Source organism: Cyprinodon tularosa, unplaced genomic scaffold (assembly GCF_016077235.1).
Source record: "Cyprinodon tularosa strain WSP-4 unplaced genomic scaffold, ASM1607723v1 ctg65, whole genome shotgun sequence".
NCBI lineage: Eukaryota > Metazoa > Chordata > Actinopteri > Cyprinodontiformes > Cyprinodontidae > Cyprinodon > Cyprinodon tularosa.
In genome coordinates, this window is record NW_024039396.1 from 1,445,017 (window position 1) to 1,469,154 (window position 24,138).

Genomic DNA, 24,138 nt, shown 5'->3' on the forward strand with positions numbered 1-24,138 from the left:
AAAAAAATAAAAATTATATTAGATGTATAATCCCCACATACATTACAATCTGTCCTTAAAGTACAACCAACCCAAACTCTTAGTTATAGTATCCTATCTATCCATGAATATCCCAGGATTCATTGCGAGACCATGCAAGCCGGCTGCTCAGTGCTCAGAGAAAAAAAGGTAAATGGCGCCAAACAGTGGTGAATATTGGAAGTTCAGTTTAATTAAATACAAGTATGTAAATAGTTCCGTCTGAAATGAATGAAAATAGTTGTTTTAATGGTTATTGAGTCAGATATGCGGCATATAATGTTTGATTTATCTAAAGGTTTTTATCTGTTTCTGTGTAAATGGGTTTGGCTGTAATTCTAATATACCTGCATTGTGGGGACTATTTATCTGATAGGATTTTTATTTTTCAATTGCTATTTTGCACAATAAGTAAGTATTTTTTGTTGTTGAATATAAAAGATTTTGCAGATGTATTTTTTTTTAAACATACCATTGTTTAAATTTACCTATATCTTTGTAACACCTTTTAAATATTAAAATAGAAAATCTCTTTAATGATGCAGCCTGCGACGCATCAATAAAGGGATTTTGCTTTTAAAAGATATAAATATAAAAAATATACCCTTGGATGTCTGGGGGACAGTGATTTGCCTACATGTTATGAATGCTGGCGTACAATAAAGAATAAATTATAAACAGTTTAGTTTGCGCCTTCAAGTTGATCGCCCATAGGAAGACGACAGAATATGGCAAGCCGTTTCAACATACAAAACTGCATATCTCCTATCCTAAAATACATTTAAGATATCTTGAATTATGGTGGCATTTGAGATATCTTTAATTATAATTATGACTAGTCAAAACTAAAATCGAGATATCTTGAATTTACTTTATGACTAGTCGTAATTTAATTGTAGATATCTGAAATGTGTATTTCAGATAGTCAATAATTCATTCTAGATATCGTAAATTGAGGTGTCCATACAAGTTAATGGTAAATCTGACATCATTTCGACTAGTCAGAATGTAATTAGAGATATCCTGAAGAGGAATTTTGACTAGTCAAAATATAATTAGAGATATCTTAAATCGCTAAAACGTCTAGTCATAAAGCAATTTGAGATATCTTGAATGTAAAGGCGACCCAACCGAATTTATGTTAAAACGGCTTGCTGTAAACGGAGTATCTTCAGAACAGCTCAAAGTGATACAAAACTCATATGGGTTAGTAGAACATGACGTAATAACGTAAAATCAAGGGCCCAAGGTAAAAAAATAAAATAATTTCCACTTTAACTTTTCTTAATTTTTACAGTGTCCCTAATCCTCTTCCGTACTTAACAGCTTGTGGAAAAAAAAAAAAAAAGCTGCCCACGACTGAAAGATTCGTTCATTCCGCGCTGAGCAAAAAGGTTCGGATCTCAGCAGATCGACCGAATTTCCTTTCTTGTCTGACAGTCTCTTCTGCGCATGCGCAGAACAGATCTCGGGGTTGGGTTTTTTACCGACGGAATCAAGATGGCGACTCTGGCGAAAGCGCCAATATATCTCCTAAAGTAAATGTCCAAAACTAACCGAATTAGCGGGGTTTTCCCTTGTCAGGTTGGGGTTCGGTCAAACATGGCGGCCGGGGGCATGTCTTCGAAGCGGAACTGAGTGGTAATTTTACCGTAGTGAAGCCACCGAGATGTGCGAGAACTATGCCCGCTCGCTGCTGCGTGTTTCGGTGGCGCAGATCTGCCAGGCTCTGGGCTGGGATGCGGTGCAGCTCACTGCCTGCGATCTGCTGTCCGATGTGCTGCACAGGTACATCCAGCAGCTGGCAAAGGTTTGCCATCGCTACTCTGAGCTGTGTAAGTGCTCTGTTTCATACTCTGGTCACTTTTTTTGCTCCAATAAACCAGAAGTTGTCGATCACGTTGTTGTTGACTTGTTCTTGGACTGGCGCCCCCTAGCGAAGGTTGATGTGTCAAAAGTACAGCAGCTGATTACCTCTTCCTTACATCTGTGGGTTCACTAAACTTAATGCATAGTTATTTCCTGGGAAAAACAGGAAAAATATCTATTTTTGTAAATAACTTATCTTATTTATTGATTTATTTCTCTTGAAAACTTGTTGATCCCTCATTACGTCTTAATTGATTTGTATTTTTCTCCAATTTTCCCATCCTGAGCCACAGATGAAGCTTTAACCTGGATGTTTTGATGGTGTGCCTGTAGATGGAAGAACAGACCCGGTTCTGGACGATCTCAGCCAGGCCTTCAGATTGATGGGGGTCAACCTGAATGAACTGGAGGACTACGTCAACAACCTGGAGCCGGTGGCTTTCACCCATCAGACACCCATCTTTCCTGTCAGCAAGAACAACGTCCTGCAGTTTCCCCAGCCTGGAGTAAGAGATGCAGAAGAAAGAAAGGATTATATTCCAGAATATATGCCGCTCCTGGTCTCCTTACAGGAAGGTCAGTGTTCTTGTTGAAAACTGCGCCTGCTAAAAAGATTCTCCTTTTTCGCAGACTTGTTCTGCTTTTTCTCTGACTTTGATGTTTTGGGTTATCATTGCACGTTTTACCATCAGACAGATAAACAGAGTGTTTACAAAATATTAAAGGTGCAGTAGGAAATCTTTTCTGATGCATTTTTTACCATGTGGCTTAAAGATCTCCCCACACCAGCTTAGCAAGCAGTGAAATAGAAGGTCTGGAAGTGAAACTAAAATAAATGTTCCCCGCTTTGGTGAGAAATCAATGAATAACCCCAACCAATCTCAAAAGACGGTCCGTTGTACACGATTGGTTCTTGACACGTCAATCATGGCGGTCTGCTCGTCCCTCCCCTGTGTGCGCGTACCCTGACACATGAACGAATCGACCCCCCAATGCTCGTGCAGGACGCCATGGCTGGAAGCTAGCCACTGTTATGCCATGTTCAAACCTAAAGCAGCAAAAACGTGCACGCTGCTTCATTTTTTATGCTTGTACAAGTTTAGTTCTGATGCACGGCTTAAGCATCTTTGCTGCTCTAGCTACGTGGTGGAAAGTGGGTCTGATACGCGTTGGGCGGAGCTACCCTATCCTTTCTTTGCCTGGAACAATGGCAGCTATATTTGCTGTGATCAGCGGATAAAAAAGTAGTTTGAAGCTATTTTGAAGTGAGAAAGTCCTCCTTAAAACATCGTCTGTGCAGTCAGTTCTAGGGATGGAACGGTTTATGAAAACCGTCCGAAGCGTTCGGTTCGACTGTCTCGATTCGATTCGCGTGTGTTGCGTTCGGTTCATGCGCTGCTCCTTTTTCTCATAGGCGAAGCGATTACACTCCAGAGCAGAAGGTGGCTGTACTGCGACCAAAGCCAACCGCCAGTAGTAAACACGAAGAAGAAGAAGCGAAGCAGCTTAGCCGGGTGTAGCAGAAAAAAATCAGTTGTTGTGGAGAATTGTGTGGGTATGGCGAGTGGGAAAGAACAGGAGTTGGAAGACGCGCCAGCAGCACTTTATAGGTCTGCTGTATGGGAGCGCTTTGCATTTAGAGTGACCTACGATGACGGCGGAAAGAAAGTTGTGGATAAAAGTGCAACAGTGTGCAAGCATTGTGCAACACGTTTTGTTTATGCTAACAGCAACAAGACCAACATGTCAGGCTAACAATCAACATATACCGAACCTAAAACCGTGAACCGAACCGTGGATCTTGTGAACTGTTCCACCCTAGTCAGTTCATCCAGATTACATCCTGCCTTCAAATATTATTTCTGTCGGAGCCGCTCAGACCCCCATACACCGGCGGTGCTCTGTCATTAGGAATCCCATTCAACAGCAGCCTCTGGCCCGATCGCCTCCTCATGGTTTGCTGCGGAAGCTGGAAGGCGTTTTTTATGTACGTAAACCAAACTGCAGGCACCAGGAGAATAAAAGCGAACATGTTTTCCCGGCAAATTTTGGCATTTTAAGTTAATTTAGGTGTTAATAAACTGTTTCAGAGGAGTGATCATAGCGCTCTGCATCATCAGTGCTGCCTGTCTCCCTGCCAGCTCCCAGATCAGCGACGCGCTGCTCTAAACGCGCTGCAGACAGCATGGGCGTTCATGTGTTTTGAAGGCATCGTTTCAAGACGTGAGGCATGGTTGTGTATGTTCAAATGTATAGCTCGCTGGAACTGTTTTTCCAAGATCTCCTACAGCACCTTTAACTGGGTGTGCTAACCTTGGACGTTCACTTCGGCCGCCAGGTGTTCACATTCATTTCTGTAGGTCATATTTGGGCTTTTTTTGGGGGGTAATGTTTTAATAAGCTAGACTTTGACTAGCCCACTCCGAAACCACGCAGCTTTGTGCTTCAGATCCTTTTTTTCCTTCACTATAACCAAAGTGTTTCTCTTCGGCTTCACCGCTGACCATCACACTGCCACCTGCCATGTTTCTTTAGCAGCTTAAGGTGATCCATTTTGAGGCCTGAGCAGCGAAAGCCTCTTGTATCTATATTGTTCCTGATGAATAAATTGCCTTTTTGGAGTCCTTAATGTATTCAAAACTCAACAAGCTTTATGGTAAACTGACCCTGAAGGAAATGTACATGTTTGTTAATCATGCTGACTTTGAACCAGATTGGAAATTATTAAATTAGGCAATTTAGGCAAAATTATTTCAATTAGTTTAATTGGCCCTCAATAGCCAATGACGACTCCTTTTCACCTAGAGCTTTCTCTCTCAACAGCATGTTAGACTGACTTGTTTACTGTCAGAGAACACAGTTTTGTCTTGTTTCAATAAATTTGATCCAATTGGGGCCTTCCGAGTTAAAAGAATAGAAAATCCCTTTATTATCCCACCATCTGGTGTTTACGGCAGCAAAAAGATTATAGAAAAAATGGTCACACAATTGTGGGCGTTAGAAAAATGTATAAGAATAACATACTAGTGAAGAGTTAAAATACTGTACTGAAAACTGTTTTAACAATATAAAAACTATGCACTTAAATAAATAACCAATATGTAGCTATGGACATTTTTACAGTAATGGACATTTGAAAATAGCAGAAACATCAGAGATGTACAAAATGACAGCAGCGGGTTATTTAACTGATTACGGTAGAAACTGTGCAAAATCAGCATGAATGTAGCAACTTATTGAGGTTGATGGGAACAGTGGTGGATCTATAGTCTTCCAGCTGCTGGGAGGGAGGATCTGTGATAACGCTCCCTGGTGCATTTAAGGTGCAGCAGTCTGTCACTGAAGGAACTGTCCAGTTCAGCACCAGCTTCATGCATGGGGTGGGAGACATTATCCAATAGAGATGCTCATTTAGTTAAGCTGGGCATACTGCGCTCCAAAGATCTGAATGGGTGTTTACACGGAATGACAATCTGATTTCCGATCAGACCGAATCGGATTAGTCTCTTCAGTCTGACTTGTTTACATGAAAGCTTTCTGATCTGATCAGGCCTTGAATCTGATTATTTGTGACCAGAAATGTAAAAAATGCTCCCCCCTGGCATTTAACAAACTCTCTTATCTTGATTGAAATACCTTTGATAAGGCTTGTGTTTGCTTTTCAAACCGGTACAGATGTTCCTTCAATTTACCAATCTGTTTATAACTCCTTCGTGTGTTTAGAGAAGCTCTTCTGAGCTCTGTCTGTACATGAAGTATAAAAGCTGAGTTGCACTGAGGTGTAAGTTGGCTGATGAGGTGTTCATTAGCTGGGGGATTTGCTTATCTGGTTTGTTTTGTCTTTGCACAGCAGAAGAGGAGGAGGAGGAGGTGCCTCCTGACATGGGCACCTCGGCTGAGGCGATGCAGGTGGCCTTGGAGGAAGAGGAGGATGAAATGGATGAAGATGAGATGGTGAACGACGAAAACCACCCACTGAAGAGGGACCTGGAAAGTCCGGACGCGGCTCTGGGCATGATGGCCTCCAAGAGGCCGCGCATGTACCCTGGACTGAGCCCAGAGTGGGGGGTGGAACCCAGGGAGCCTCTTTCTTCTCTTAACTCCCAGCGTGTCCCGCCCGGCATCCTGCCGTCCCACGAAAGCCTGGACGCCCTGTCCCCGGAAACGCCGCCGGGAGTCCTGCCTCCTTTCAGGCCTCAGCCGGCGGTACCGAAGCACTCGGATCAGAAGGGGCTGACCACCCCGGTTAGGAAGCCTAAAGTCTCGTCTCCTGGGAGGCAACGGACTAAGTCCCCGAAGGGGGGGATTGCAGTTCCGGTCGGGGGCAGTCCCATACATTCTCCCAAACCACCGAAGGAGCGGAAAAAATCCCCGGGCCGGACCAAGAGTCCGAAAAGCCCGAAGAGTCCGAAGCTGAGCGCCCTTAAAGCAACCCCCCCTCAGATCAAAGCAGAAAGTCTGCACAAGCTGCCGCTGCCTGCGCTGAGCGAAAGGATGGGGAAGGACAACGTCCACCTGCGCCCGGCCGCAGAGGACCTGCAGTTCCCCGAAGGATCCCTCAAGAAGCTGGAGCCGGATAACACCGCCATCGAAGACTCCATCGCCGCCGTGATCGCTAGGGCTTGCGCCGAGCGCGAACCCGATCCCTTCGCCTTCTCATCTGGCTCTGATTCCGACAGCAACGGCTTCTCCAGCCCCAGGAGGCTGACCATCATGGAGCCTTCCACGCCGAAGGGCCCCCCCGGCGCCGGGCCGTTTATAAAGGACACTTCAACGCCACTTCACCCACACGCGCATACAGGTCTGGGAAACTGGACCCTGGACGACTCGATCAACGAGGTGGTGCGCAGAGCCAACCAGGGCGGCCCGTCCGCCGCCGCCGCTCCTCCTCCGCCGCTGCCGCCTGCCATCCCAGCTGGGTACGTGTCGTCGGGATCAGCCTCGCCGCCTACCCCCGAGCCGTTGCTCAAGGTGTTTGAGAAGAACAAGATTATTCCACCTCCCGACGTGAAGAAGAAGCTGAAGAAGGAGCTTAAAACCAAGATGAAGAAGAAGGAGAAGCCGAAGGAGAAAGATCGGGAAAAAGACAAAAGCAAAGTCAAGGAGAAGAACAAGGAGAAAAACAAGGCCAAAAAAATGGAGTTCCCCAAGGAGATGAATATTCCTTTTCACAAGGAGTTTGGAGGGAAGGAGGAAGACCTCTTCATGCCGCGAGACTTCACTCTGCCAGAGGGCTCCATCAAGATCAAATCACGAGACGGGGATGGCTCCAAAAAGGACAAGGAGAAGCACAAAGACAAGAAGAAGGACAAAGAGAAAAGCAAGAAGGACAAAGACAAGAAGGAGAAGAACAAGGACAGGAACAAGGAGGACAAGCAGAAACAGTCGGCCCTGTCCACCTTTTCGCTCGGCGACATCCCGCCGCTCTTCAGCCCCTCCACCTGCCTGCGGATGCCTCCCATGCTGCCGTCTCTGGCTCCCATCCTCCACGAGAAGGAGGCGAAGAGCAAGGAGAAGGAGAAGAAGAAAGACAAGAAGGAGAAGAAGAAGAAGAAAGACAAGGACAAAGAGCGGGAGAAGGCAAAGGAGAAAGAGAGGGAGAAGGAGGAGAAAAGGAAGGAGAAGGAGAAAGAAAAGGAGAAACGGGAGAAGGAGAGAGAAAAGGAGAAGGAGAAAATCCGGATGGAGAAGGTAAGCCTTGGTTTGTTGTTTGTTGTTTGTTTTTTTATCGGTTCTTTCTGGCATTAACCCATCCTGCTGTGGACTCAGGTAAAGATGGAGACTCCAGCCGTCCCCCCGTCTCCGGTCATCCCCAGGCTGACCCTCAGGGTGGGAGCCGGTCAGGACAAGATGTAAGTCTGCTCATCTTTCCCACAATTCATCCATCATCTTTTCCTTGGCAACAGTCACTAACCAGCCGACGCAGGAATGCAAACCATTACAGCTGAAACAGAATGACCTATTAATGATTGAAGCTTACAGATAATTAAAGAAAAACGGTTCAGAAAGTCCCAGAATGCATGTCCACATACCGGTCAGTACAAGCACTCAATAGTGGGCCTTTTTTCCTTCCATTTAACTTTCTGTTAAGTCCTGCAGTGAGTATTTGCAGGACTTCTGTTAACTAAAGCCAGGCATACACTGTACGATTGTTTTTCAATCGTTGTACGCAGCTACAGCTCGCAATGTGTGACGAAAACGCAGGGTTTAACGTTTGTTCTCACACTGTGTGGCCCGACGCTCTGATGCGATCTACCGGCTCACGCCACCTCCGCAGTGAGATGGAGCTACTCGGACTCGTCTATCAGGAAGCCAAACGAGTAGAAGAGGGAAAAGACGAAAGTTTCGATGCCTCCTGTTAAAATATGAAGCTTGCTAGAGTGAAACGTGAGGCGACAACGTATTTGGACAAAGGCCGGGCTGAGCACTGAAAAAAATTGTCATAATTTTTTCTTAAAATAAGTGCATTTGTTCTTGGATTGAGAAGATAAAAGAGACATTTCGCCAATGGAACAAGACAGTTTAAGGGCAGATTAGAGTTCTGCAACCGCACACATCAAATGTAACTGGGGTCTGGTCACGAATCAGTTTTGCTGGTATGCTTCTGCACCGTCGGTCTGGAATTTATAGGGACGCACAGCTTTTTCCCGCCAAAGCGCAAGGGAGAACCTATTCTCGCAAGAACTTCGGCAGATGGTCCCGAGAACTTCGTTTTTGGCAGACACCTTGGCATCTTGATATAATTTGTCTGAAGCATTGTACAAGTGGTTGTACTTCCGAACCTCCTCGACTAACCTTTGGTCGTAGTTGTTCCTCGGTTTTTAAAAACGACGCACCCCGATGCCGAATAGAGAAAGACGACCACACAGAGAGCCGGAAAGGCATACCAAGGACCAGTCGTAGCAGCTTTTTGTCTGCGCACTTCTGCTTGAGGTCTGGCAGGCAGGATAATAATCTGAATGAACTGACGGCACTGATTACGTTTTCAGGTGTATTTTCTCACTTAAACACATATTAAAACTACTTTATTCCCACTGATCACAGCAAATATAGCTGCAAGGCAGACAAAGGATAGTGAAGCTCCGCCCAACGCGCGTCAGACACACTTTTGCACCGCGGAGCCAGAGCAGCAAAGCTGCTTCAGCCGCGCATCAGAACTAACTGGTACAAGCAGTAAAAATGAAGCAGCAGACGCGATTTTGCTGCTTTTGCTGCGTGAACGTAGCATAACTGCACAAAGATCGCCACTGTGCTAGCAACGAGAATGCTTTTAACTGGGGGGGTGTAGCAGTTCTCGCCGTAAAGCAAGACTGACTCTCGCAAGACTTCTGAGCCTGTGGGTGCGGGTCGGTGCTCCTGCAGTTGCAAGTGCAGTATTTCCCCCACAGACCACCAGGGCGGCCGAGAATACCTTTGTTCAACCTGAAATGACTCATTTAATCATCCATAACGTTATGGAACACATTAATTAACTGAAAAATGTTGCATAGTGTGCCTTTAAAAAAAAAAAAACGTTTATAAGAACAATTTCTTCAGATGTATTATATCGCGATATGTTTGCGTGGAACTGCTTCCGGTTGATCGTGAAGCCCGATGAAATGAATGCAAATTTGGCTGGAAAACGAGGAACTCGGGACACGGCTGCAGCCTGTCGACCGTAGAGACGAAGGATTTTCCAGTATTAAATATATATATGAGACTCATAGGTACCTGTTGATGGCATTAAAAGTAGTTCTAAGAGCATTAAAAAAGCATTCCTGTATAAACCCTGCTACATGATGTAAGATCAGGCTGAAACTGTCGCAGGACTAGAGAATTTTTCCCGAAAATGGCAAGAAATGGTACAGTGTATGCCCGGCTGAAAGGGCGACCTGCTTTCACCTGCATCGCCATCCAACAGATCTACTGCATCATCTCTGGGTTTTCATGATCTAATCAGTCATTTGCAGGGGTTGCATATGACTGATTAGAGTCATATGCAACCCGCTTGCCCTTTGGGCAAGTGACTTTAACATTTCATTTGCCCAGAAACAATTTTTACTTGCCCAGTATAATGTTTGATAAATATAGTTCCTAATATTCATTTTTGTTTATATATCAGTGAAACATGTTTGTTTTTTATAATGTTTTTTGTAACTCAGTAAGTTTCCAGGTTCCTGGTGTGTATCTGCATGCGTCAGATAATGAACTCAATCCTACATTACCGTGTTAACATGCTTTTCAATCCTTCCTGCACATTCTTTTCAAACTAAACTTTGCTTTAAACTGTTGTGTGCTTGAAAAAATATAAATTTTAATGTTAAAAATCTAAAAAAAAAACTCGACAGGTTAAAAACTTACATTACTACTACTCACCAATTTAACATGTTTAGCTCTATAACATTTAAATGCACCACTCCAATGTCTAAGAGAAAAAAATCTAATGAACATTTTTTAATTTATGACCTGCATCACTGTACAGAAGACTGCCATATGATAGAAATATTTACATTGTGCGCATACAATTATTATAATTATTTTCCTAATCCCTGACTGATCATTTTTTAATCTAGCGTGTATTATAGTATAGATTAAATTCTCTCCCCAAGGAGAGAAAAATCACGCCATCTAGCGGAAATTCGCGCAGCTTTTTCAAATCACGCGAGAATGTGTACAAAACAACAAAGATAGTGCTGGCAACGCTTGTGGATCGTTTTCAGCGAATGTCGGTGATTTTAAAGTAATTTTGAGTGATACATACTTTTTTTTTTTTTGCGAAATTTGTACTCTCCCGACAATAAAAACCACTTGCCCCGGGCGATCGGGCGATGGTTAACATCGAGCCCTGATATGTGTCATAAATCTCTAAGTATTCATTATTATTCCTGTAGGTATTCTATATTATTTTTCTATAGATGTACAAGAAATTTCTCTTAATAATAATTCTTATATTCATGCTTATAGTTCCTCATAAAACAGATGCCTTCAATCCACACTAACAAACCTGTAAATATGTTCTAGTTATCAGCTTTGTCAATTATTTAAACATTATTAAAATGTAATAAATTATTCATTTTGATTCTAATGATCTTTGTGAGAATCTAGTTATTGTTTCCAAACTTAACTCAGGTCTGCTGCTAATGCTAACATGCTAACTTCTCTTCAGCGTCATCAGCAAAGTTGTTCCAAACTCGGAGCCAAAGCCTGCAGGAACCAAGGCTCCTGCTGCCAAACTGGGTCCAGGGAGCCGCCCCCGGACGCCGCCTCTGCCTCCAGTGCTCCCCCCAGTGGTCCCCACTCTGCCACCGCCCTCCCCACTGCCGCCCGCTCCTCCCCCGCCGTCCTCTCTGCACCCGCCGCCCTCCATGATGCCCCCCTCCGCCAAGACGCCGGTCCGCAGCGTAGTGACGGAGACCGTCAGCACCTATGTGGTAGGTTCCTACAGGATCCTTGTTCCGCTGCAGCTTCTGCAACACTTTGCATGAATCTAATGGATCCGTGCGCCAGCTGTTTGGTTGCGGTGACACTTCCTCCTAATCCGGTCTGGTGTTTGTGTGGCAGATCCGGGATGAATGGGGAAACCAGATCTGGATTTGTCCCGGATGCAACAAACCGGATGACGGCAGCCCGATGATTGGATGTGACGACTGTGACGACTGGTATCACTGGTAAGAGCTTGACCTCTTATGCTAACCATGGGTGTATTATTAAGGAATAGCTTTTTAGTAATAATTTTATTAAATGATACATTTTTTAATTCATCTTCTCTTTTTTTTAGGTGGGTTAAAAATGTTGCCTTCATTCTGAATCCTTCAGTTCAGTTTATTTGCACATAATGAACGATTACTACCATTATAGGAGGGCTGAAACGTTTCATTTAATTAATCACATTTATCGATTAACCACATTTTACACATTTTAATCGTTAACTGGAGTATAGAGACTCTAAAATGTGCCTTTAGCTGATGGAGAAATCATTCTCCTGTCGGTGCACCGCTGGTATGTGGGGGTCTGAGCGCCTCCGACAGAAATAGATAATCTGGATGAACTGACTGCAATTAAGTTTTCAGGTGGCCTTTCTCACTTAAAAACATATTAAAACTACTTTATTCCCACTGATCACAGCAAATATAGCTGCAAGATTTAGATTATTTAGATGAAAAAACACCTGCCAGCCACCGCGGTGAAGAGGAGGAGACCCGCCCAGAGGCTGCTGTTGAATTAAGTTTTCAGGTAGAAAAATAGAGCGGGAGCAAAACTGAGTATGATTGTGCTTTATTCATGAATTTATTACAAAGTATTAATCAAACCCATCAAAGTCATCATCCTCTGTTTCTGAATTAAACAGCTGCGCTAAATCAGACATGCCAATTTCCCCTTCTTCGCTGTCAGAGTCACTTTCCGTGCAGCGCGGCTCCTCAGAAATAATGCCGGCTTTTGCGAAAGCTTGAACAACAGAGCCAGCAGACACGTCAGTCCAAGCATCTACAATCCATCCGCAAACTGTGGCGTAACTTGCCCGGCGCTGCCTTCCACTTATCCTGAAACTGTGGTCTCCGTCTGTCATCCATCGCTCCCACGCCGCTCGCAGCCTTACTTTGAACGGCCGCTTCACACCGATGTCGAGCGGTTGAAGTTCCTTTGTCAGACCCCCGAGATAACGGCGAGCACAGCGTTTATTTTTTTTCACCATGTTTTTCACATCGGCTGTGAGACGGGCACGCAGCGATGGTGATGCGTGGAAAAAAACACCTGTTCTCCTCACATACACCTGCCTCAGCCACGCTTTCATCATCTCCTCATCCATCCAGCCCTTTCCATTTGCCTTAATATGTCATCAGAGCGCTCTGTCTGTCTCGCTGTCAGCTCCCAGATCAGCTTCTCTGATTGGTTGATGCGGCGCGTCCAGCAGCAAAACTTCAATTTTTCCATCTCGAGCAGCAGCAGCGCGTTGGCGGCGCGCTCCCGAAGCGCTGCGCCTGCTGCTCAAAACGCGCTGCGGGACCTTTTGCTGCGTCTATACGCTCGTCAACCGTTGACTTTGCATGTAAACTCGCTGCTTCTGCTGCACCTGCTGGGTCCGGTTCACAGCGAGCGCATTAATTTGTTTCACCATGTTTTTCACATCAGCTGTGAGATGGGCACGCATGGAGTCAGACTAACAGCGATGGTGTGGTGATGAGTGGAAAAAAAAACACCTGGTCTCCTTACATTCACCTCCCTCAGCCACTCTTTCATCATCTCCTCAATGAGGTGGTCTCAAAAGTCGCACTTGCAACACACATAGGGCTCACCGCACATTTTGAGGGGGAAAAAAAGACGTTTATGTGCGCCTTATAGTCGTGAAAATATGGTAATCAATTAATTTAAAAAATAATCACCAGATTAATCGATTTGCAAAACAATCATTTGTTGCACCCTAGTTCATGTAGGGCCATGGCTCTGTAGTGCTGTGGGCCTGCTTGTCCTCTAAAGGCCCTAGAAACTTTTGAAGGGTTGGTAACATTACGGACACGCGGAGATACCTGACAATTTAACATTTTAACTGGTTGATTCTTCCTGAAAACTGAACAGAGTTCATCAACAGGGCTGTTTGAAGGTTATGGATCAGAAAACTACTGCAGAGTCGGACACCAAATAGCCCAACATCTGGACTGAGCTGATGGGAGAACAATTAGCTACATGGGCTAAAAATCACTGCTAAAAGTACTAAAGGTCCACCTATATACATTTTTCCCATTTTACCTTCTAAATCCCCCGTCACACCTTTCCGATTTAGCCAGCGAATGCCTGACGTCCCAGAATCTCCTAAAACTCTGGCATGCGCTGAACTTTCTTTGTAGTTTTTCAATTTTGGGTGTATACATGGAGTAGTCATAACAAATCCAGAGCGTGTGTCCAACGACAGCCTACCTTATGCATAATGCATGGCAGCGTAACGCCTCATGAAATGTCACAAGCCAGTGTCCTGAGGGGGGCAGCGATGCGCCCGGGCTGCATAAAAAGATATCTGTGATTGCAGTATTTACTAGGGGTGTAAATAATAATCGTTTTGTATCGATGCATCGACACGTTCGCAAGAGAATCGATTCATGTTTTTTTTCCTCCGGTCTATTTTTATCCATTTGCTCCTGGGCGTAATTCTCCCTCCCGTGCTGCGGTGGCGCTAAACCTATTTTGCCCTCCTACCTCGCTTCCTGGTTATACTCTTACAGCAGTGTGTTGCATTAAGCTTGACACAGACATTTTTGATTAATGCTCAGTGTTGAAGCGTGGTCTGTGCTATACACTGTGGGTCTAGATACGCCCGAGGCGGAGAGAAAGTGGGGGCGAGTTTAGTCCGAAATAATAAGAAAAAAGAAAGAAAGAAGGTTTGTAGTCGCAGCAGATTCAGCAGCATGTCTGCTAGGAAGTTTGTTGGTGGTGGGCGTTAACGTAGGGAGGATCCATCACACTCACCTTCAGCCTAACCCTATGATGGGGATGAAGTCTGGTGGAGAACTGACGGTTTGCTCCTGTGAACCCCCTTTATACTTTTATATATAACTTGTACAAAACATACCCATAACTTATCCAACGTATGCCTGCGTTTTTGCTCGATTTTTTGTATGTCAGGGACACGCTGGTCTAAATTGTCAAGGTGTGACTGGGGCTTTAGCATAATGAAACAAGAAAAAATAAAAGATATTGGTCACTCTTTGGAAACAGATTTCAAAGAGTTGCAGCGCCAAACATTAGAGACCCAATATATTTGGCTCTCTATTTCCAATGAAATTACAATAAAACATAAACAATGTGTCTAAAAAAAATTAAGTGTTGTATTATTTATGACATAATCATTTTGTAAATGGAGCTAATTCGGCTGTAAAAATCTCTCATATAAAATTTCTCCTTTTTCCTCTTTTCTTAATTGGGATCCAGTTATGAGTTCTGTAACGACCTTTCATGTTTTCAGGATGTTTCAGGTTAAATATACGACCATTGTAGCCCTGAGGTGAGGTAAACATGATCTTATTGTCTTTAAGTTCACATATACAACTACCGTATTTTCACGACTATAAGGCGCACTTAAACGTCTTTTTTTTCCCTCAAAATGTGCGGTGCGCCCTATGGTGCGGTGCGCCTTATGTGTGTTGTAACTGCGACTTTTGAGACCACCTCATTGAGGAGATGATGAAAGAGTGGCTGAATGTAAGGAGACCAGGTGTTTTTTTTCCACCCCTCACCATCGCTGTTAATATGTAACTCCATGCGTGCCCATCTCACAGCTGATGTGAAAAACATGGGGAAACAAATTAACGCTGCTCGACATCGGTGTGAACCGGACCCAGCAGGTGCAGCAGAAGCAGCGAGTTTACATGCAAAGTCAATGGTTGACGCGCATATAGGTGCAGCAAAAGGTCCCGCAGCGCATTTTGGTGCAGCACGTCGGGAGCGTTTAAGCATCTGAAGCGCCGCGCTTCTGCTGCTCGAGATGGAAAAATTGAAGTTTTGCTGCTGGACGCGCCGCATCAACCAATCAGAGAAGCTGATCTGGGAGCTGCCAGCGAGACAGACAGCGCTCTGATGACATATGATATTAACGCAAATGGAAAAGGCTGGATGGATGCGTGGCTGAGGCAGGTGTATGTGAGAAGACTAGGTGATTTTTTCCACGCATCACCATCGCTGCGTGCCCATCTCACAGCCGATGTGAAAAAAAGGTGAATCAAATGAACGCTGTGCTCGCCGTTATCCCGGGGGTCTGACAAAGGAGCTTCAACCGCTCGACATCGGTGTGAAGCGGCCGTTCAAAGTAAGGCTGCGAGCGGCGTGGGAGCGATGGATGACAGACAGAGACCACAGTTTCAGGATAAGAAGGCAGCGCCGGGCAGGTTACGCCACCGTTTGCGGATGGATTGTAGATGCTTGGGCTAACGTGTCTGCTGGCTCTGTTGTTCAAGCTTTCGCAAAAGCCGGCATTATTTCTGAGGAGCTGCGCTGCACGGAAAGTGACTGACAGCGAAGAAGGGGAAACTGTCATGTCTGATTTAGCGCAGCTGTTTTATTCAGAAACAGAGGATGAGGACTTTGAGGGGTTTGATTAATACTTTGTAATAAATACATGAATAAAGCACAATCATACTCAGTTTTGCTCCCGCTCTATTTTTCTCCCTGAAAACTTAATTCAACAGCATCCCCGGCGCGTCTCCTCCTCTTCATCGCGGTGGCTGGCAGGTGTTTTTTCATCTAAATAATCTAAATCTTGCAGCTATATTTGCTGTGATCAGTGGGAATAAAGTAGTTTTAATATGTTTTTAAGTGAGAAAGTCCACCTGAAAACTTAATAATTGCAGTCAGTTCATCCAGATTATCTATTTCTGTCGGAGGCGCTCAGACCCCCACATACCAGCGATGCGCTGACAGCAGAAATCTCTTCATCAGCAGCCTGTAGGCTGGGCAGCCTGGGGTTCACCGCGGCTGCTGGCAGGTGTTTTTCATCTAAATAATTTTAGCTGCAGGCACCAGGATACCGGCAATAAAAGCGAACATATTCCGTCAGCAGGTTTCAGGATTTTAAGTTAATTTAGGAGTGATCACAGCGCTGTGTCATCTGCGATGTCTCTTGTCTCACGGCCAGCTGCCAGGTTTGATTAATACTTTGTAATAAATACATGAATAAAGCACAGTCATACTCAGTTTTGCCCCCGCTGTATTTTTAAATACGCAGTAGAGGTATTTAAAGGTAGTAGAGGACATGTACCTGTATATAAAAAACGCGCCCTATAGTCCGGTGCGCCTTATGTGTGTGTTAAATACAGAAATGGGACACATAACTGAGACTGCGCCTTTTAGTACGGTGCGCCTTATGGTCGTGAAAATACGGTACTAAATGAACCATATTTTACAGTTTTTTTCAAGAATATTAAAAGAAAATAACAACAAAATACTCTGAACAGATCAAATCAAGCAGGCTGCTGCAGAGGCAGATCTCCAAGCCTCTTGTACACAAACCCAAACCTCACAATAATGTGACGACACAAATGTATCCAATGCTTTAAACAGCTCATATTTACATATTAAAAACCAAACATAAAGTAACTGTTTCTTTAATGAATGACCCATTTCATTGAAGCAGTCCGTTAAACGCCGCTAAAATCCAGAAACCAGATTTGGAGTCGATCATTTGTGGAAAACTATTAAAGTATTTTAAATTATGTACTGTGAGGATCTGGGATTCCAGATTTTAGACATTTTTTTCTGCCCTTATTTCACATTTCCAGGAACGTAAAACATAAACAAAAAAGCACCACATGGACGTTGTTTACAGTTGTCAAACCCATCATTACTGCAGCCTAATTCTCTCTCTGTAACGCGTCTCTTTTTGCCCAGGCCTTGCGTCGGGATCCTAACACCGCCGCCGGAGGACCAGCCGTGGTTCTGCGTCAAATGTTCCAGTAAGAAAAAGGACAAAAAACACAAGAAGAAGAAACACAAACCGCACTGAGACTATGCAAACGTAAACAGATTGGCACATTTTGGAAGTTGCTCAACTAAAGCCATTGCTGATCGCTGGTGGCTCTGCTGTAAGGAGAAAGTAGAAATCTGTGCCTGACATTGAATTGTGGGGATTATTTTTTAAAAGGAGGTTTGCCACCGCGCTTCGTGAGCTGCTGAGAGGAGGAAAAAACAGCTTTAACCAGCACACGGTCGGCCTTGGCCCTGCTGCAGGGCGGTTAACCCTGCATCACCTGCAAAATGTTCCCCTCCGTTTCCTCGGCTGTTTGCCAATCCTGGCAACCAAGTCAGTGAAAACTGCCTCAGAGCAGCGTCTCGCCGACGGACCTTCCTGCAGCTTTTCTACATTTTGAAATGTCATGTATATATAAAGATGATCGCATCGGGCATGTATAAATATGTAAATACCACCTTAAAAGCCAAGTGCATTTTGTTCTTAGGATTGTGTCTCGTTTGAATCACTTTCTTTCATTGGTTTTTAAAATCCAACCGTTTCCTTGTAATATCTGTACATTTTTTTAAATTTAAAATTTGTATTTTTAATTTTAACTTTTTCTTTTCTTCACACGGATTAGTCTCGGAGTCATATACTGTAGCTGTGCTTGTAATGTAAAATCATTTTTTGCTGATATTTCCATATTAAAGGTGAACGAACCATCTGTGTCCACGCAGGCTTAAAGAAACTAACCTGTTTTCACCTCTTAGGGTTTTAATATTTTAACCTTTTATTTTTGGGATGTTTATTTGCTTTTTAGAAAAAAATGCAAAGGAATAGTGGAGGATTTTCTTTTTCTAAGTGGATCATCTAAATAAGTGATGATCATTCTGGTGATATGTTTACGTTAGGCCGTCCTACGTCCTCGCCCCCATTTTCACTTACCGATAGTGAGTGTGAAATAGTGGACAAATTGCAAATCTTCTTTTGGAAAGTAAGCTTGTATGAGCGATGCAGGCAGCAACTTTTAAACGGTGCACAAGGAGAATGGGCTTGTGCATGCTTTCGCACGCCTTTAATAGGCGTTCCTCTTGGGAGCAGGTACAGGGTTGTGCATGTGCATTTTTTTTAAAAAGTGGAGAGGGCGGGTCTTTTCAAAAATTCCCCAAAATCCTCCATTATACCTTTAAATGCAGTTTTAAAAATAGGTTCTAATAGGTTAAATGCTCCTGTCTTCACACAAATGACCACAAGGTGTCACTATTGAGTCACATTAGCTGCTTTCTCACAGAAGGGTGTAAAAAAACAGACAAAACGGTTTTATCCTGTGTTTAAGTAAAATTATTAGATATTTTCCCATATTTTTCTCATGCTGATCAGCTATTTACTGTTTTTTTAGTACAAATGGACTCTCTAGATGAAATGCATCTTGAAGGGAAGATATGTTTATAATAGAGGAGGTTCAAAATACCCCTTTGCTGAGTCAGAATTCATTTACATTTTTAAAAATATGACAAAGTCAAACAAAGATGTAAAAGTATCAAGAAAAAAGGCACTAAACTGCAATAAAAGTATAATTTTATTACTTTATAACGAACTTTCACAATCTATAGAGCTACTCTTGGTGTCTGATTTTGAAGATGATTTAAATAGATGAAACTTGGTTTTATTAATGGATTCTATAGATATTTAAAAAAAGCTATTTTAATTTAATACTTTAGAATAAGATGCAGAGAAAATTGTTTTCACCCTGAGTGAAGATATGAACATAAAGCTTTTGACTGATTGAACCTTTTCTGTGGTATATTCTGAAAATCAACCCTGAATTATTTTTCTCTTATTTGTCTCAACTTGATGGTCATTTAAATTAATGCAACTGAACATTTTTGGAATAATCTATGCCTAATTTTGAGTTTTGTATCGATATGAAAAAATAATGCATGATGTTTATTTGTGTTAAAATAACTCAGATGCCTTTTTACCCAAAGAAAGACTCCAATCATAACAGTTGGAGAACTAATGATAGATTAAATAAGATCCAATAATCTGGGATGTATGCTGAGCAAAGTTTTTTTCTTTTCTTTCTATTCTCAGTAAAATAAACATATGTAGTTTGTGGAATTCTATCAGAACTTTAAATGCATCCTGAGGTTTGTTAAAATGAGGCAAAATTTTTGTTTTTTAGCAGCAAACACACTAAGTTTGAGTTGTAAAACAAAGAGATTAAGTATCTTAAAAAGAAACACCCATTGTTTAAACCGTGGAGGGTGGGTGATGCTGCGGTGCTATCTCTCCCAAATGTGGCAAGACCGTTGCAGAAGCATAGCATCATGTTACATTTGAGAGACCAGAACAGCTTTAATTGGAGAAGAGCAAATGGGCCATCATCAGCTCTTTAACAAGGATAATAATCCTCAACACAGAGGCTTCGACGCACAAATAATCAACCTTCTTTTATTGATGTTTACAGTCATTAAACATAAATGCTACAGGGTGTGGGCTGAGCTGCAAAGAGGACAGAACAATGGTGCGCATCAGCGTGCTCTAACCTTATGAAGTGTTAGAGGTATAAGTAATGCTTAAATGGGAATATAAAGGATTTTTGGAGAGGAAATGACAGATATGCCACCTGAATTTCCTAACATGAGATCATTCAGCTGCAGTGAAAGATAAATTCAGGCTTTTTTTCCCTAATCATTATGCAGATGCATGAATGGGACAATTGAGTCCCTTTAATTTATATAAAAACAAATAAAAGAATAATTAGACATAGGAAGACCCTCTGCAAGGCAGCAACACCAAGCATCAAGCTTGTATATTTTAACCAGCCCGGAGTCTTTCATATGCTCGCCTATTGTTTTTTGCAGAATTTCTTTAATTCAGTCCTATAGGAGGGGTTCCAAATGTGAAGCATCAGTTTATATTCATGCCACAATAGTTCAACTGCAGAGACGTGGACTGGAACGCTTCTGAACGGTTTTATTAGTTTTCTTTGAGCCTTTCAGAGGGAAATTTGCTGGTATGTCTCAGATTATTGTCCTGCTGAACACCCAAGTGTGTTTTTTCCCCATATCATGAAAAACCCATCAGAATCAAAAACTCATATGTTTAATTATCCAAGTTTTATTTATATTATACTTTTTTTGAACCTTAAGTCTTGAAGTCTGATAAAAATAGAAAAAGTAAGTGAGAAAATATCTTATAGCAAATAGGCAATGCCAACAGTTTTAGGGCAGGAAAAAGAAAAAAGAATCTTTCTGAAAGGACATTTTGAATTGAAAAAGCTTCCTGGATGGGAAGTGAAACGTCCTCAAACTTGGAAACAAAGTCCAGTGGATTGTTTTTTAACTTTTTTGGAGCGACTGTGACCTGGATGGCTGGGAAACTTCACCAGCAGCCATGTAAAAAAAACTGTTTCTGGTTTCTCTGCTCTATTGTTCTTTGCAGAATTTCTTTAATTCAGTCCTATAGGAGGGGTTCCAAACAGGTACCATCTGTTCATATTCATGCCACAATAGTTCAACTGCAGAGACGTGGACTGGAACGCTCCAGAACCGTTTTTAAGTTTCCTTTGGAGCTTTCAGAGGGAAATTTGCTGATATATCTTCGATTATTTTCCTGCTGAACATCCAGTTGTGTTTTTTCCCATATAATGAAAAAAAAAAACCCATCAAAAACTAATTTGTTTAATTATCCAGGCTTTCTCTATATTATATTTTGCTTGAACCTTAAGTCTTGAAGTGTGATTATTAAAAAAATAGAAAAAGTGAGAAAATATCTTATAGCAAATAGGCAATGCCAACAGTTTTAGGGCAGGAAAAAGAAAAAAGAATCTTTCTGAAAGGACATTTTGAATTGAAAAAGCTTCCTGGAGGGGAAGTGAAACATCCTCAAAGTTGGAAACAAAGTCCAGTGGATTGTTTTTTAACTTTTTTGGAGTGACTGTGACCTGGATGGCTGGGAAACTTCACCAGCAGCCATGTAAAAAAAACTGTTTCTGGTTTCTCTGCTCTATTGTTCTTTGCAGAATTTCTTTAATTCAGTCCTATAGGAGGGGTTCCAAACAGGTACCATCTGTTCATATTCATGCCACAATAGTTCAACTGCAGAGACGTGGACTGGAACGCTCCAGAACCGTTTTTAAGTTTCCTTTGGAGCTTTCAGAGGGAAATTTGCTGATATATCTTCGATTATTTTCCTGCTGAACATCCAGTTGTGTTTTTTCCCATATAATGAAAAAAAAAACCCATCAAAAACTAATTTGTTTAATTATCCAGGCTTTCTCTATATTATATTTTGCTTGAACCTTAAGTCTTGAAGTGTGATTATTAAAAAAATAGAAAAAGTGAGAAAATATCTTATAGCAAATAGGCAATGCCAACAGTTTTAGGGCAGGAAAAAGAAAAAAGAATCTTTCTGAAAGGACATTTTGAATTGAAAAAGCTTCCTGGAGGGGAAGTGAAACATCCTCAAAGTTGGAAACAAAGTCCAGTGGATTGTTTTTTAACTTTTTTGGAGTGACTGTGACCTGGATGGCTGGGAAACTTCACCAGCAGCCATGTAAAAAAAACTGTTTCTGGTTTCTCTGCTCTATTGTTCTTTGCAGAATTTCTTTAATTCAGTCCTATAGGAGGGGTTCCAAACAGGTACCATCTGTTCATATTCATGCCACAATAGTTCAACTGCAGAGACGTGGACTGGAACGCTCCAGAACCGTTTTTAAGTTTCCTTTGGAGCTTTCAGAGGGAAATTTGCTGATATATCTTCGATTACTTTCCTGCTGAACATCCAGTTGTGTTTTTTCCCATATAATGAAAAAAAAACCCATCAAAAACTAATTTGTTTAATTATCCAGGCTTTCTCTATATTATATTTTGCTTGAACCTTAAGTCTTGAAGTGTGATTATTAAAAAAATAGAAAAAGTGAGAAAATATCTTATAGCAAATAGGCAATGCCAACAGTTTTAGGGCAGGAAAAAAAAAGGATTCTTTCTGAAAGGACATTTTGAATTGAAAAAGCTTCCTGGATGGGAAGTGAAACATCCTCAAACTTGGAAACAAAGTCCAGTGGATTGTTTTTTAACTTTTTTGGAGCGACTGTGACCTGGATGGCTGGGAAACTTCACCAGCAGCCATGTAAAAAAAATAAAGAAAGAAAGAAAGAAAACTCTGTTTCTTGAAGATAATTCCAAATATTCCATCAAAACATGTAGGACAGCTGAAAGAAGTGCTGTTACTTTTCTTATCTTCACACCTAAATTCATCCCTGTCTTTTTTTTTTTTTTGGTTGGTGTCACTAACAGCCACATGCAGCTGTGGAGCCACAGGCTGCAGACCTCTGGGTTAAACAAACTCGGCCGTTTGCTGCGCCGCCTTGCAGTTGAACTGCAGCCTACTTGGAAACATGGAAGCTTAGTAGAAGTTAATGGAGGCCAAAACCACCAAAGGATAAGATCCAAAGAGTGATGGTTTCAGCCATGCATAAGGACAGATTTATAAACTGTTTTCATGGGCAGAAGGAAACAAGGTTAGCTGCTGTATCTGAAGGGTGGATTGTAGTGGGAGACTAATGGATACAAAGCACCACTAGAAGTCAGGGAGACGGGTGGAAACTAAATGCAAACAGCAAAAGACAAACCAGCAGGTTCTTCTAAGGTCTGAGAAGCACATTTAACCCGGACATGGCTGACGTGCATGGGAGTATTCTGCAGAGTAGCCAGCCAAGACCTTCAAAGATGTCTCTGAGGGGAAGGCGGTGTTCCACCTTCAGCAAAACTGCCAACAGGCGATCATGAGAAGCTTGATATAAATCATGAAGAATAATAGAAAAAAAAACGTCTGCATAATAATATACAAATCCCCTTAGAAATGAACAGGCAGACGCTTTGAATCCTCCAAACATCTGATGCTCTTTGGAGGCCCGATACTTCCCCTATCAGCAGGAAACATATTTCAAATTGTTTAACGGGTCACGAGATACAGGACTAATACAGAGAACTTCTCTTTTTTAAGAATATCTTCTAAAAACACAGTATTTTTATAGATATTCATGGTTCAGTGTTTTTTTTTTCTTTCTGCCCTAAAACAATGTTGACATTGCCTAGTTTCTATAAGATATTTTCTCACTTACCTTTTTTCTATTTTTCTTTTAATCAGACTTCAAGACTTAAGGTTCAAGCAAAATATAATATAGAGAAAGGCTGGATAATTAAACAAATTAGTTTTTTGATTTTGATGGGGTTTTTTTTCATTATATGGGAAAAAAACACAACTGGATGTTCAGCAGGAAAATAATCTGAGATATATTGCCAAATTTCCCTCTGAAAGCCCCAAAGGAAACTAAAAAACGCTTCTGGAGCGTTCCAGTCTACGTCTCTGCAGTTGAAATCTTGTGGCATGAATATAAGCAGGTGGTATGTGTTTGGAACCCCTCCTATAGGACTGAATTAAAGAAATTCTGCAAAGAACAATGGAGCAGAACATATGAAAGACTCCGGGCTGGTTAACATATACATACTTGACAATAATAATAAAAATGCAATTCATTTCAGTTTATTTCTATAGCGCCAATTCACAACACATGTCATCTCAAGGCACTTTACAGTTCACCAGATCATACAGTCAGATTGATTTAAAGTTTTCTATTTAAGGAAAACCAGTTGATTGCATCAACTCATTGGCTGGAATGCAATCCCTCACACTAAGCATGCTTGTAGCGACAGTGGAGAGGAAAAACTCCCTTTTAACAGGAAGAAACCTCCAGCAGAACCAGGCTCAGTGTGAGCGGCCATCTGCCGAGGCCGACTGGGGTTCAAGGAGACACAAGCAGACATATAAAA

General features: G+C 42.3%; 1 protein-coding gene across 2 annotated transcripts; it reads left to right on the forward strand.

The window, feature by feature from the left end:
• The first annotated feature begins 1,469 nt into the window (after nucleotides 1–1,469).
• Nucleotides 1,470–18,048, forward strand: taf3 (TAF3 RNA polymerase II, TATA box binding protein (TBP)-associated facto). 2 transcript variants are annotated; one of them, XM_038308909.1, is made up of 7 exons: nucleotides 1,470–1,853; nucleotides 2,221–2,463; nucleotides 5,738–7,578; nucleotides 7,657–7,739; nucleotides 11,033–11,297; nucleotides 11,428–11,534; nucleotides 17,239–18,048. In XM_038308909.1, the coding sequence occupies exons 1-7, from the start codon at nucleotides 1,688–1,690 to the stop codon at nucleotides 17,351–17,353; spliced, it is 2,820 nt and encodes a 939-aa protein (XP_038164837.1). In that variant the 5' UTR covers nucleotides 1,470–1,687; the 3' UTR covers nucleotides 17,354–18,048. The 2 variants fall into 2 exon arrangements, with proteins under 2 accessions (XP_038164837.1, XP_038164838.1); XM_038308910.1 differs by having other exon boundaries at nucleotides 5,741–7,578.
• The last annotated feature ends 6,090 nt before the right edge of the window (nucleotides 18,049–24,138 follow it).